The 15179-nt window shown below is 51.5% G+C and overlaps 1 protein-coding gene across 3 annotated transcripts in view; it reads right to left on the bottom strand.

Moving 5' to 3' along the window:
• Positions 1-2053: 2053 nt before the first annotated feature.
• Positions 2054-15179, bottom strand: part of TBXA2R (thromboxane A2 receptor) — an 18136-nt gene continuing 5010 nt past the window's right edge. Inside the window, exons 1-3 of one of the 3 annotated variants that reach the window (XM_081846326.1) lie at positions 9919-10021; positions 4469-5398; positions 2054-3672 (exon numbers count right to left, since the gene is read on the bottom strand). In XM_081846326.1, coding sequence (XP_081702452.1) covers positions 3403-3672; positions 4469-5263 — 1065 coding nt within the window. In that variant the 5' untranslated portion in view covers positions 5264-5398; positions 9919-10021 and the 3' untranslated portion in view covers positions 2054-3402. Of the gene's footprint in view, positions 3673-4468; positions 5441-9918; positions 10022-15179 lie in introns of those variants that run through there. The other 2 variants (XM_081846325.1, XM_081846324.1) reach the window with 2 other exon arrangements.

Below are 15179 nucleotides of genomic sequence, written 5' to 3'. Positions count from 1 at the left end.
TCCAGGGCTGTTCCCAAGCAATCTGAGACTGCGCCCGTGTGAACCTAATCTCCCCTCCGCTCTTTTCATGCCCCTCTTGATTCTGCGAGACAAGCAGGGAGGGGAGCTGGTCCCAGCAGAAGGGGGAGACCTCCTTGCCTCTTCCCCAGCCGGACTCCTCTCTGCCTCTTGGCCCCGCTCCATCTATTCGCAACCATGAGGACTACTAACTTGCACCGCCTTCCCCATCCATTCTTCCCTTTGAGGCCGGGAGGCCGGGGTTTCTGAGCTGCATGCTGGGATGTGCTTGTGCGTGCCCCAAATAACAACAACAACAACAACAACAATTTATTATTTATACCCCGCCCATCTGGCTGGGCTTCCCCAGCCACTCTGGGCGGCTTCCAAAAAAATATTAAAATACTGCAATACATCAAACATTAAAAACTTCCCTAAAGAGGGCTGCCTTCAGATGTCTTCTAAAAGTCTGGTAGTTGTTGTTCTCTTTGACATCTGGTGGGAGGGCGTTCCACAGGGCGGGGGCCACCACCGAGAAGGCCCTCTGCCTGGTTCCCTGTAACCTCACTTCTCGCAGGGAGGGAACCGCCAGAAGGCCCTCGGAGCTTGACCTCAGTGTCTGGGTAGAACGATGGGGGTGGAGACGCTCCTTCAGATATACTGGACCAAGACCAAATTCTAGCTTAAGTGCCTTCATTACGCTGATGAGGGGACAAACCCTAAACCATTACGAGGAGGGAACCGGCAACAAATCACCCTGTTCAAATTGGAATTATTAGCAGGAGCGCGGTCCACAAGGACTTGGCGGGCTGTCAGGCCTAATGAGCACAGTGGCTCATCCCCTGTAGGTCTTGCCCCATAGATCAGTTGCCAAGGCTGAAAATCCCTGCTCCCCACAGCCATCTTAAGTCCCACCCTCTCCAGGATTTCCCCCATGCAATCGGAGACGGCGCCAGCCGGAAGCCAACCTAACCGCCGCCCTTTTCATGCCGCTTCTGGTTCTGGGAGACCGGGGAGCTTGTTGCGGCAAGAGGGGGAGACCTCCTTGCCTCTTCCCCAGCCGGACACCTCTCTGCCTTTTGGCCTCCCTCCTTCTCTCCTGCTTCCGCTTCTGCCTCCGAGTCTGGACTGCTCTCTGGCACAGACTCTTCCCCGCTCACTAAGCCCTGTTGCCTCTTTGGTTTCCAACACCTCCTCCTCCCAGTCTTCTCTCCCTGACCACTCACTGTCATCCCACCACTTAATCCCCAGGCTCTGAGCCTTCTTCCCTTGGGGGTCCCCTAGGCTGCTTCCCATTCCTCCTGGTTCCTCCTGGTTTTGGGAGACGAGGGGAGCAGGCAGGAGGGGGAGACCCCCTGGCTTCTTCAGCAACTTGGCCCCACTGAAAGGAGCTTCCCCTCCTTATGAGGAACAGCTAAGGGAGCTGGGCATGTTTAGCCTGGAGAAGAGGAGGTTAAGGGGTGATATGATAGCCATGTTCAAATATATAAAAGGATGTCACATAGAGGAGGGAGAAAGGTTGTTTTCTGCTGCTCCAGAGAAGCGGACACGGAGCAATGGATCCAAACTACAAGAAAGAAGATTCCGCCTAAACATGAGGAAGAACTTCCTGACAGTAAGAGCTGTTCGACAGTGGAATTTGCTGCCAAGGAGTGTGGTGGAGTCTCCTTCTTTGGAGGTCTTTAAGCAGAGGCTTGACAACCATATGTCAGGAGTGTTCTGATGGTGTTTCCTGCTTGGCAGGGGGTTGGACTCGATGGCCCTTGTGGTCTCTTCCAACTCTATGATTCTATGATTCCTTCCCAGCCTCTGCTTCTGTCTCTGAGTCTGGACTGCTCTCTGGCACAGACTCTCCCCGCTCACTAAGCCCTGTTTCCTCTTCCGACACCTCCTCTTCCAGCCTTCTCCCTCTGACCGCTCGTCGTCGTCCCCCCGCCACCCATCCCTGGCCTCTGAGCCTTCTTCCCTTGGGGGGGGGGGCCCTAGGCTGCTCCCCCCCCCCTGCACCCAACCGGCACCTCGTCTCAGAAAAACAACCACCACCAACGACCACAGACAGGAGACGCCACAGGCTTTATTACGGCAACAATTACGCATGCACAAATCCATGCAGTTGTGTCGCTCCCTCTTCCCACAACGGTCCAGGGACCCCCCAATTCCGAGTGCAGGATACAGAGCGTCCATTCGCCACCCACAATGTCTGTCGGAAAGACAACCACACTGTCCACTCGTCCTGTCCCTAAGTGAGCGTTCAGGCTCAACGCGCCCGTTTTTAAACATGCTATATTTTTTACGCCACCAACACAACATGGGGAGGAGAGCTCTGGAGCTCACAACCAGATGTTGAGGGGGGCGCAGGATGAGGCAGAGCGGGCATGCATGTATGTGTGTATTGCCACCCTGGGACCCGGAGGGTGCGATGCGGGAGGTCAACAGCAGGGGGCGCCAGAGCCAACAGAAGGAAGACCCAATGAATTCTACTTCCCACTGCGATCGAAATGATCCAACCGCCCCATTCCAAATCAGGTTTATTATGAAAAGTTTTAATGGGACGCGGGTAGCGCTGTAGTCTAAACCACAGAGCCTAGGGCTTGCCGATCAGAAGGTTGGCGGTTCGAATCCCCGCAATGGGGTGAGCTCCCGTTGCTCGGTCCCTGCTCCTGCCAACCTAGCAGTTCGAAAGCACATCAGAGTGCAAGTAGATAAATAGGTACCGCTCCGGCGGGAAGGTAAACGGGGTTTCCGTGCGCTGCTCTGGTTCGCCAGAAGCTGGCCACATGACCCGGAAGCTGTACGCTGGCTCCCTCGGCCAATAAAGCGAGATGAGCGCCGCAACCCCAGAGTCGGTAACGACTGGACCTAATGGTCAGGGGTCCCTTTACCTTTTACCCGCCTACATTAAGGTTACCAGACGTCCCCGTTTCCCTGATTTACAGATCAATCCTTTGACAAAATCCATCTGTTTAGTAGGAAGTTGAAAAGCGCCCCCAAATTCATTGGAAAAAAATCTGGTCACCCTAGCCTACATTCTAGCCGGGGTTAACATCGCCGGAGGAGGCGAAAACATACCCGGCTCCTTCAACCGTACGGAACCGACTCACAAACTTGGGAACCCTGAGAGACGTTTAGCCGAACCCCAGGAAATAAAGGAATCTCAGCTCATGCTAGGTTAGGGGGTCACCCGTTTGGGATCGGGGATCCAGCCCTGCGAAGGGTCACAGACCTGGGTGCAGTTGGCATGGGCGGCGGGAAATTGAGAGAGCCTTCGTCGCCCTGTTTATAGCATGGAGTAGCGCACATCGGAGCTGAGATGCTTCCGAGATGTGGGCGCTGGCGGGCTTCGCCGTGACCACGGAGGGGCTGTACCACGTTCCCCTCCCCTCCCGCCGTTGAAGACCCCCTGTCCTACTGGAGCACAGATTCCTGGGTGAATTTCCTCCTCAGGGACGGGTTGAGCACCGGGTACAGCGAGACGATGGAGGGCCGCGCTTTGAAACTGGGGTAGATCCTTCGCAGCACCGCCCGTCGGAAGAGGATGTAGACCCAGGGATCCAGGATCTGGTTCCAGGTTGCGACTCGAAGGTAGATGAGGAGCTGGATTTCGGTGTCCCGGGGGATCTGGTTGATCAGCAAGTCGCCTCGGGGAGCCTGGAGTGCCGTCTGTGCGATGAGGATCTGCAGGACAGTGAAAGAGAATATGTTGAAAATGATGAGATGGTATATTAAAGGTAAAGGGCCCCCTGACCGTTAGGGTCCTGGGCCACAAGCACAGCTTCGCCATTAGAAAGGTTTCCATTGATGTGCAAAACTGCAGTTCATGCCGATGACTCCCACAAGTATTTTTTGCTCTATAAGACACACTAGACCACAAGATGCACCTAGTTTTTGGAGGAGGAAACAAGAAGAAAAAAATATTCTGAATCTCAGAAGCCAGAACAGCAAGAGGGATCGCTGCGCAGCGAAAGCATTAATCCCTCTTGCTGTTCTGGCTTCTGGGATAGCTGCGCAGCCTGCATTCGCTCCATAAGACGCACACACATTTCCCCTTACTTTTTAGGAGGGAAAAAGTGAGTCTTATAGAGCAAAAAATACGGTATCTATATCTATCTATCATCTATATCTATCTATCTATCTATCTATCTCTATCTATCTATCTATCTATCTATCTATCTATCTATCATCTATCTATCTATCCATCTATCTATCCATCTATCATCTATCTATCTATCTATCTATCTATCTATCATCTATCTATCAATCTATCATCTATCATCTATCTATATCTATCTATCTATCTATCTATCTATCTATCTATCTATCTATCATCTATCATCTATCTATCTATCTATCTATCTATCATCTATCTATCTATCTATCTATCTATCTATCTATCTATCATCTATCTATCTATCCATCTATCTATCTATCTATCTATCTAGGTTCTCCTTCTGTGGCCGAGCCACTCACTCACCAGCAGGGGGAGCCAGCAGACGCTGGCAATGACCATGATGCCTAGCAGTTGCACCATCATCTCCACCTCGCTGTCTCTCCGCCGCTGGACGGACTCGGAGTCGTGGTAGACGCGGCAGAGGGTGACCACGCTGATTGTGTTGAGCAGGAAGGAGAGGCCCACACAGAAGAGGCCGAGAAGAGCGAAGATCAAACAGAAGACCACGTTCCTGGGGTCGTGGAGCAGTGTCAGGAAGCACCAAGAGTTGGGGTACTGCAAGGTGTAGTCGCCCAGGCCGAAGACGGGCAGAAGGCCGAGGACAAAGCCCCCGGCCCACACCAGCCCCACCAGCGTCCATGCCCGCCGTTTGGTCATCTTGGTGGAGCGGGAGAAGGGCCGGTTGATGCCCAGGAAACGTTCTCCAGCCATGGTGGCACCGAGGAGCAAGGGGCACAGTCCGAAGAAGACCATCACCAAGCCCATGAAGTTGCAGAGGTGGCAACCGGGGTCCACCAGCCTCCAGTCGAAGCGGGTGAAGTGGTACGGGACCACGATGGAGAAGGTCAGAAGAAGACCCATGAAGTCGGTGGCCACCAGCCCACAGAGGAAGACCAGGAAAGACGAGCGCGAGCGGCTGTGCATCTTCCGGGAGGAGTTGACCAACACGCAGAAAGCGAAGAGGTTGGAGGAGAGGCCAATGAGGCCGAAGACGGTGGAAAACCAAGGCGAGGCGGCCGCGTCGCCGCGGTACGCCTCCGTGCCGTTGGCACCCCGGAAGCAGGAGCCGAGGGGGCGATTCTGGGTGGAGTTGGCCATCGCCCCGGTGCTCAGCGCGGTCCTGGGGAAGGAGACTCGCTGAGGGGTCCTCCTGGGCGCGAGGAGGCGGCTGGTGGTCTCGTGGCGCCCATTGCGCGGCGCATTGGGGTCAGTCTTGGTCGTTGGGTGCCGGCTCTGAGCAGAGAGAGGGAAAGGGTCAGGTCTCATCTGGACAACCTGTTTATCAATCAATCAATCAATCAATCAATCAATCAATCGGTCAATCTTTACAGTGGTACCTCCGGTTAAGTACTTAATTCATTCCAGAGGTCCGTTCTTAACCTGAAACTGTTCTGAACCCGAAGCACCACTTTAGCTAATGGGGCCTCCTGCTGCTGCCGTGCCGCCAGAGCGCGATTTCTGTTCTTATCCTGAAGCAAAGTTCTTAACCTGAAGCGCTATTTCTGGGTTAGCGGAGTCTGTAACCTGAAGCGTATGTAACCTGAAGCGTATGTAACCCGAGGTGCCACTGTATTACGGTCCAGAGAGCCAACAAATCGTCACAAAGCAACGCCCAATACGGACCGTTCAGAATTACCGACGGAAGAACGGCAAATGAAATTAGTGGATTGTGCAGAACTCGATAAATGAACAGGAAGGACTCGGAACCCGCGGGATCAGAGATTCTTATAGGACTGGAGTACAGTGGTACCTCGGGTTAAGTACTTAATTCGTTCCGGAGGTCCGTTCTTAACCTGAAACTTTTCTTAACCTGAAGCACCACTTTAGCTAATGGGGCCTCCTGCTGCCACAAATGCCGCCAGAGCACGATTTCTGTTCTCATCCTGAAGCAAAGTTCTTAACCTGAAGCACTATTTCTTTTTTTTAAAATGATATTTATTAAAGTTTCAACAATTACAAAAAGAAAAAATGAACATACCATGTTAAACAAAAACCAAGCAACACACCACAATATAAAAAAGAAGAAAAAAAAAACAGAAAAATAAAACAGAAAAATAAAACCCATTAAACAAAAACAAAATTAGAAAAAAGAAAAAGCATCATATCTTAACCTGAAGCACTATTTCTGGGTTAGCAGAGTCTGTAACCTGAAGCGTATGTAACCCGAGGTACCACTGTAAATATTTGAACCATTTGAAATGCGATTCTGATAAACAGATTACGCAAGCAGGCAGGACTGCAAGAAGTTCTGTACGGAGGACTTTGTGAAATATTGCAAGGAAGACTTTGAAAATAATTATTAGTTAAGGACAATGAAAAGTAATAGAGAAATTAAGAAATGCAGAGCAAATGATAAAAGAACGGAGATCTTCAGAGGTTGCTGACGGAATTCTAAAATGTTGTATAAGATAAAAAGTTATGTTAAATGATTGTTGGAACTTAAATGTTTTTAGTGGACTACCTGCCTGCGGACTGTCTGGCCAGAGTGGCGCATGCTCTGGTTATCTCCCGCTTGGACTACTGCAACGCGCTGTCCGTGGTGCTGCCTTTGAAGGTGACCCGGAAACTACAACTAATCCAGAACGCAGCAGCCAGACTGGGGACTGGGAGCGGCCGCCGAGACCACATAACACCGGTCCTGAAAGACCTACATTGGCTCCCAGGACGTTTCCAAGCACAATTCAAAGTGTTTGTGCTGACCTTGAAAGTCCTAAACGGCCCAGTATCCCTGAAGGAGCGTCTCCACCCCCATCGTTCAGCCCGGACACCTGGGTCCATCTCACAAGGGCCTTCTGGCGGTTCCCTCATTGCGATAAGTGAGGCTACAGGGAACCAGACAGAGGGCCTTCTCGGTGGTGGCGCCCACCCTATGGAACACCCTCCCATCAGATGTGAAGGATATAAGCAGCTATCCTATATTTAAAAGACATCTGCAGGCAGCCCTGTTTAGGGAAGTTTTTAATATTTAACGCTGTATTGTTTTTAACATTTGATTGGGAGTGGCTGGGGAAACTCAGCCAGATGGGCGGGGTATAAATAAAAAATTATTAGATAGATAGATGATAGATAGATAGATAGATAGATAGATGATAGATAGATAGATAGATAGATGATAGATAGATAGATAGATAGATAGATAGATAGATAGATAGATAGATAGATAGATAGATATAGATAGATGATAGATAACACCTCCAATAAAGGAGAACGCTCCACCTTCTGAAGGACTCAGTCCCGCTGTCAAAGAGTTCTTGCCGCCCCAAAAGTTTCTCCTGATGTCTAGTCAGCGAGAATTGGGACCCCAGCCAGACTGCCATTGGCTTCTGCTCAGCAACTTGAGCTAAACCATTTGTGGAAAGTTAGGATAATCCCCTGTTCTTTGCATTGTTTAAAAGAACTTGTATCCAGCTTTGCAGCAGTCCAACGGCCCCTAAGTTATCCAAAGACATCGGTGATGGATGGGTTTGTTCCCAGATCTTCTCTCCCTCCCTCCCCAAACATCCCTCCTTCAACCATTCCTCATCAGGCTCAGTTTCCAGACCCTCGATCATCTCAGTTGCTCTCCTCTGCCTACCTTCCAGCTTGTCAACATCCTTCTTAAACTGAGGCGCCCAGAACTGGAAACAGTATTCCAGGCGTGGTCTGACCAAGGCAGAACAGAGCAGGACTATGACCTAAATCAGGGACGCGGGTGGCGCTGTGGGTTAAACCACAGAGCCCAGGGCTTGCCGATCAGAAGGTCGGCGGTTCGAATCCCCACGATGACGGGCTGAGCTCCCGTTGCTCAGTCCCTGCTCTTGCCAACCTAGCAGTTCGAAAGCACGTCAAAGTGCAAGTAGATCAATAGGTACCGCTCTGGCGGGAAGGTAAACGGCGTTTCCGTGCGCTGCTCTGGTTCGCCAGAAGCGGCTTAGTCATGCTGGCCACATGACCTGGAAGCCGTACGCCGGCTCCCTCATCCAGTAAAGCGAGATGAGCGCCACAACCCCAGAGTCGGTAACGACTGGACCTAACGGTCAGGGGTCCCTTTACCTTTACGACTTAAATCTGGACACTAGACTTCTGTTGATGCAGCCTAGAATCGCATTCGGCTTTTTCCCGTTGCCGCATCGTACACATTATGCGCTTCTGCCTACAGCTAGGGATTGGAGCACTTGCGAGATCGGAGCATTTGCTTCCTCCGATTCCGGGAATCTCCCCGAGGGGCCAGGATTGGCCCTCGGCATGTGTGAGATTGCCCCGCAGACATTTGACCCCGCGGATCAGACAAACATCGCAACTGCTTTCCCTCGGACCGTAAATCAAGGCTGTAATAAAGTAGGAATTCCAGGAACTGACGCAAGATCAGGAGAAGCCAGCCAAGGCTTTGGGGCCGGGGGCAACCAGCTGGGACGGCCCGCCCTTAGAAGCACAAATTTATTTAAGTAGGGAGCGTCCCGCTGGGAGCAGGGGGTCAGGAAACAGAAGCTGTGCAGCCCCATCTCATAGCTGGCCACTGACGCCATCCATGCCACCCACTTGAATCCCAGAGAATCTAGGAACTGTACTTTTATGGCGCTACAACTCCCAGCAGAAACTACAGTTCCCAGAATTTTATTGGGGGGGGGGCGCAGGTGCCTTTTCAGTACATGAAGAAAGATGGAATGGAAAGACCGCCGGAAAAGGAAGGTATCGAAGTCAGAAGCTGCCTTGTACAGTTCAGTTTTGTCTACTGTTACAGGAATTCTAAGGTCTTATATATATAAAATAAGTGTTCATAAGTGTAAAAGGCAAACACGTAAATAAGAAGTACTGTTTTGGGGGCACAGGAGGCGGGCAGGTGTGGGGGACTCCCTGGTCCTGAATGGGGTGACTGTGCCCCCGAAGGACCAAGTGTGCAGCCTGGGGGTCATTTTGGACCCACAGCTGTCCATGGAGGTGTAGGTCAGTTCTGTGTCAAGGGCAGATCCATCTGGTATGCAGGATGAGACCCTCCCTGCCCGCAGACTGTCTGGCCAGAGTGGCGCATGCTCTGGTTATCTCTCGCTTAGACTACTGCAATGCGCTCTCCGTGGGGCTGCCTTTGAAGGTGACCTGGAAACTGCAACTAATCCAGAATGCGGCAGCCAGACTGGGGACTGGGAGCAGCTGCCGAGACCACATAACACCTATCTTGAAAGACCTACATTGGCTCCCAGTACGTTTCCGAGCACAATTCAAAGTGTTGGTGCTGACCTTGAAAGCCCTAAACGGGCCAGTATCCGTGAAGGAGCGTCTCCACCCCCATTGTTCTGCCTGGACACTGAGGTCCAGCTCCTTCTGGCGGTTCCCTCACTGCGAGAAGCCAAGTTACAGGGAACCAGGCAGAGGGCCTTCTCGGTGGTGGCCCCCGCCCTGTGGAACGCCCTCCCACCAGATGTCAAAGAGAACAACAACTACCAGACTTTTAGAAGACATCAGACACCTGTTTTGTCGGAAGCTGGGGGGACCTGGGATGGGAAGGGAAGGAAGGAAGCAAAGAGAGAGAGAGAGAGAGAGAGATGAGCATTGAGGAGGAAAGGATAGGGAGGAAAGGATAGGGAGGGAAGGAAGGAAGGAAGGAAGGAAGGAAGGAAGGAAGGAAGGAAGGAAGGGAAAGGAAAGGAAAGGAAAAGAAAGGAAAGGAAAGGAAAGGAAAGGAAAGGAAAGGAAAGGAAAGGAAAGGAAAGGAAAGGAAGCACATTTGCAAACTGAAATTCCGAAATCATTTTGAAATGACTCAAAGCCCTTCCTACCGTCCTCCTTGCAAGGGAGCACTTGGTCTGGAAAGCTAGAAAAGGAACGAGGCCGCGGGCCAAGAGAAAGGGAGATGATCGCACAAGTCTCCTGAGGCAGAGACGACAGCTAATAAGTCACGGAGGGGGAGAACCGACACTCACTCCATCAATCCCCATCCCTGGTGGCCCGCCTGGGACGCCCCGGCCGAAAAGGGTCTGGAAAAGAGGGCCTAGCCTTTTTCGCTGGGGAAAATGTCACATCTGGCTGGCAGCTGGAAAAGGCGAGGAATGCCAGAAATCGCACAGAGGTTTCTTAACGCCCATGGGGGAGGCTGGAACGACCCAGGGCGGTCGAACCACCCCGTCCCTCTTTGCCGAGAACGCTAAGGGGCAGCGCGGTGCAGTGGTTAGAGTCTCGGGGCCAGGACCTGGGGAGGGACCCGGGTTCGAATCTCCCCCCCACTCGAGCTCGCTGGGTGAGCCGGTCGCTCTGCGTAGCCTGCCTCACGGGATTAAAATGGGGAGAAGAATAATGATTGCCCCCTCGAGCTGCTTGGAGAAAAGTCAGGAAACAGACGTAGAAAATAAATAAAATTGCAGCTCAGTCGGGGAAATTAGAGGGTGCCTCCTAGCACCTCTCAACCCCCTGGGCAAACTGCAACTCCCAGAATAATTTGAGGAAGCCATGGCTGTTTCATATTGTATTATTATTATTATTATTATTAAGTACTTTTAACAATTATCCTCACACATAAATCATAATCACGGGCTCTTAGATACCCCATAAGGGAAAAGGAGCATTGCAGAAACTACAAGCGGAAGAGTTTTGGAGCCTGAGCTCGCTCGGTTTCCTCTTCCCTCCTCATTCCTCTTTCATTTTGTGTTGTCTGCTTGGCCTGTTATTTTCTCCTACTGATAGGGAACCCACTTAAGGACTCTAGACGGGCTCTGGAACACCCCATAAAGGAAAAGGAGCAGTTTTTCTTATAGCACCCACACTGACGGGCAGCAGCTGGACGAGGTTTCAGACCCAAGCCTTACCTGGAGGAGGCAGGAATCGAACCCAGCACTTCCGAGCTGCAAAGCCGACACTTTGCCACTGTACTGCTGCCCTTCCCCCTGTGCACTGCGTCATCCTACTTACAGTAGACCCATTCGGATGAATGGGCCTAATTTCCTTCCACCATCCCCCCAGAGAAAAGAGAGAATAAATAAATTTGCCCTGTTTCCTTCCAGATATCAGAAGGCAGTCATTGCATCTAAACATACCCAATTGCTCCATGCAGGAATCGATTTCTGCAGAGGATCGTGTCCTGGGCAATTTATGACAGTGCCAATTCATCCCTCGCCCTTCCAAAAAGTTGCATTTGGAGTGTGTGGATATACAATTGAAGCCCGGAAGAAACTGAGGAGGACTGAGGACACAACCTAAATTCCTGTCTTTGGGGCTTGTAGGAACACGCCTGGGGGAAGGTCTCCACCTCAACGGAAAAGGCGCACAGAAATCATCCGGCAGCCAGGAAAACTCAGAAACTGGCTAGGATACCAACTTCCCAGGAAAGCCTGCTCCAGCGCCCTTTTTGTTGTTGTTGTTGTTTAGTGGTGTCCGCCTCTTCGTGACCCCCTGGACCAGAGCACGCCAGGCCCTCCTGTCTTCCACTGCCTCCCGCAGTTTGGTCAAACTCATGCTGGTCCCTTCGAGAACACTGTCCCACCATCTCGTCCTCTGCCGTCCCCTTCTCCTTGCGCCCTCCATCTTCCCCAACATCAGGGTCTTTTCTCTTCTCCTGAGGTGGCCAAAGTCTTGGAGCCTCAGCTTCAGGATCTGTCCTTCCAGTGAGCACTCAGGGCTAATTTCCTTCAGAATGGAGAGGTTGGATCTTCTTGCAGTCCATGGGACTCTCAAGAGTCTCCTCCAGCACCAGAATGGGCCCTTTTTATGGCTCTCAAAACCCCAACTTAAGATACAAAACATTCCACACACTGTACTGTCGTCTCCTAAAATGGGACCCTGTTTTCCAAGGACAGTCCAGGATTTATATAAGCAGTTCCAGTTTCCAATTTGATCCTGGAATGTCCCGCTTTTCCTTGGGACGTCCCTATCTTCAGGGGAGAAACGTTGGAGGGGATGGAATAGGACGTCCCTATTTTCAGGGGAGAAACGTTGGAGGGGATGGAATAGGACGTCCCTATTTTCAGGGGAGAAACGTTGGAGGGGATGGAATAGGATGTCCCTATTTTCACAGGAGAAACTTTGGAGGGGATGGAATAGGACGTCCCCATTTTCAGGGGAGAACGTTGGAGGGGATGGAAAAGGACGTCCCTATTTTCACGGGAGAAACGTTGGAGGGGATGGAATAGGACGTCCCTGTTTCCATCGGAGAAACGTTGGAGGGGATGGGGTCACCAGGCTAACAGCTCCCGATCTTTTGGCAAATGAGTATTGCTGCCTTTAATGGGAATTGATGGCTGGCGCCTGCTAGCTGAAACCCCGTTAATTCCTGGGTTTTGCTTTGGCTTCTTCGTTCATCACTCCATTTTTGCCTTGCCACTTCTGTCTCCCAACTCGATCGTCTTGCTGGGAAGGCAGGGCAAATTTATCGATTTATCTCCGTCCCGACACCCCAGGCACACTCAAGCCGAAGGAATGTCCCATTGGCCCTCTGTGAGTCCTCTCAAAGTCCCCAAGCCATGGGTCCAAAAACTGCTTCCAGCTTTCCTCCTTTCCCATCCACGACTGCCGGCCTCACCCTGCCATTAGCAGAAATTAAAAATAAACCCTTCAGCTCGGAAAGCCTCGGACGGGAGTCGCTGGAGGGAAGGAATTTGCTGTTTTGTTTTGCCTCGCAAATGCCAACATAGAGGAGCTGGCCTGGGAACGGACCCGCCAGTGACCTTGCAAGCAGAGAGGCCAAAAAGAGGCTCCAAATTTCGCCCTTCCACCCTCCTCAGTGTCAATGGCCACTTTCTTTCTTTCTGCGCATCGTCTCCACGGCCTTAATATTACTTAATATTATTACTGGAGTTAACCATCCAGGAGTCCTTTTCTTGTTGTTTAGATGTTTAGTGGTGTCCGACTCTTCGTGACCCCCTGGACCAGAGCACGCGAGGCACTCCTGTCTTCCACTGCCTCCCGCAGTTTGGTCAAACTCATGCTGGTCGCTTCGAGAACACTGTCCCACCATCTCGTCCTCTGTCGTCCCCTTCTCCTTGCGCCCTCCATCTTTCCCAGCATCAGGGTCTTTTCCAGGGAGTCTTCTCGTCTCCTGAGGTGGCCAAAGTCTTGGAGCCTCAGCTTCAGGATCTGTCCTTCTAGTGAGCACTCAGGACTGATTTCCTTCCGAATGGAGAGGTTGGATCTTCTTGCAGTCCATGGGACTCTCAAGAGTCTCCTCCAGCACCAGAATTCAAAAGCATCCATTCTTCGGCCATCAGCCTTCTTGATGGTCCAGCTCTCACTTCCCTACATCACTACTGGGAAAACCAGAGCTTGAACTATACGGACCTTTGTCAGCAAGGTGATGTCTCTGCTTTTTAAGACGCAATCTGGGTTTGTCGTCACTTTTCTCCCAAGAAGCAGGCGTCTTTTAATTTTGTGACTGCTGTCACCATCTGCAGTGATCATGGAGCCCAAGAAAGTACAATCTCTCACTGCCTCCATTTCTTCCCCTTCTATTGGCCAGGAGGTGATGGGCCCAGTGGCCATGATCTTAGTTTTTTTGATGTTGAGCTTCAGACCATATTTTGCGCTCTCCTTTTTCACCCTCATTAGGCTCCATGGAGGCTCCATGGCGCATTCCCAGCTGACGGCCTTTAGCAGACAAAAAACCCCACCCGTGGCATTTTATCTAAATCCCCTACCGACGCCCCATAAGCCACCAGCCCGTCTTGGCACATTGCAAATTCCAGAAACGGATTGTGCACCGGGTGGAAGGGGATGACGGCTCCTCGCCCCTTTCCCAGATCCTGGGAACAACTTGGGTCACGACCTCTGGGTCATTAGAAAAGAATGTCAGCGAGCTGCAGGAGGATGATAGTGGGTCTCCGGTTATCAAGCCATACAAGGGAAAAGCTCTGGGAAGAAGAGATAACTCTGCAAATCCCCGCAAGGGGGTGAGCTCCCGTTGCTCGGTCCCTGCTCCTGCCAACCTAGCAGTTTGAAAGCACCTCAAAGTGCAAGTAGATAAATAGGAACCACTCCAGTGGGAAGGTAAACGGTGTTTCCGTGCGCTGCTCTGGTTCGCCAGAAGCGGCTTAGTCCTGCTGGCCACATGACCCGGAAGCTGTATGCCGGCTCCCTCGGCCAGTAAAGCGAGATGAGCGCCGCAACCCCAGAGTCGGCCACGACTGGACCTAATGGCCAGGGGTCCCTTAACCTTTACTCCTGACCCACACTGAGAGCAGCCTCAGTGCCCTTTGCGATTTGGACCCTCTCTGAATCTGCCCCCTTCCCTTCGCCCTCCTTCCTCAGTAAGGTAAAAAGGTAAAGGACCCCTGGACGGTTAAGTCCAGTCAAAGGCAACTAGGGGGTTGCGGCGCTCATCTCGTTTTCGGGCTGAGGGAGCCGACGTTTGTCCGTAGACAGTTTTCCGGGTCGCATGGCCAGCAGGACTGAACCGCTTCTGGCGCATGACGGAAACCAGAGCGCACAGAAACGGCTTAGGATGTACCTATTTTCATTGGGAGAAAAGCAATGATAAACCTAGACGGCATCTTAAAAAGCAGAGACATCACCTTGCCAACAAAGGTCTGTGTGTGGGGTATAAATGATAATGTTATTATCATTATTATACAGTGGTACCTCAGTTTTCGAATGTAATCCGTTCTGGAAGACCCTTCGACTTCCGAAACGTTCGGAAACCGAGGCGCAATGGGCGGTCTGCAAAAACTGGGGAGAAATAACATTTACACACAGTGGAAAGATATTCAATTTCTGTTCAAAAACAGAAGCATTTAATTCCGGGTTTTCAACGTTCGAAAACTGAAATGTTTGACTTCCGAGACGTTCGAAAACCGAGGTACCACTGTGTTGTTGTTGTTGTTGTTGTTGTTGTTGTTGTTGTTGTTATTATTATTATTATTATTATTATTGAACAGGTAAAGGTAAAGGGACCCCTGACCATTAGGTCCAATCGTGGCTGACTCTGGGGTTGCGGCGCTCATCTTGCTTTACTGGCTGAGGGAGCCGGCATACAGCTTCCGGGTCATGTGGCCAGCAGGACTAAGCCGCTTCTGGCGAACCAGAGCAGCACACAGAAACGCTGTTTACCTTCCCGCCG

This window comes from Podarcis erhardii, assembly GCF_964252035.2.
Source record: "Podarcis erhardii genome assembly, chromosome: 18".
NCBI classification, from domain to species: Eukaryota; Metazoa; Chordata; class Lepidosauria; order Squamata; family Lacertidae; genus Podarcis; species Podarcis erhardii.
The sequence above is the reverse complement of the archived record's forward strand: the minus strand, read 5'-3'. Positions and strand labels throughout refer to the sequence as shown.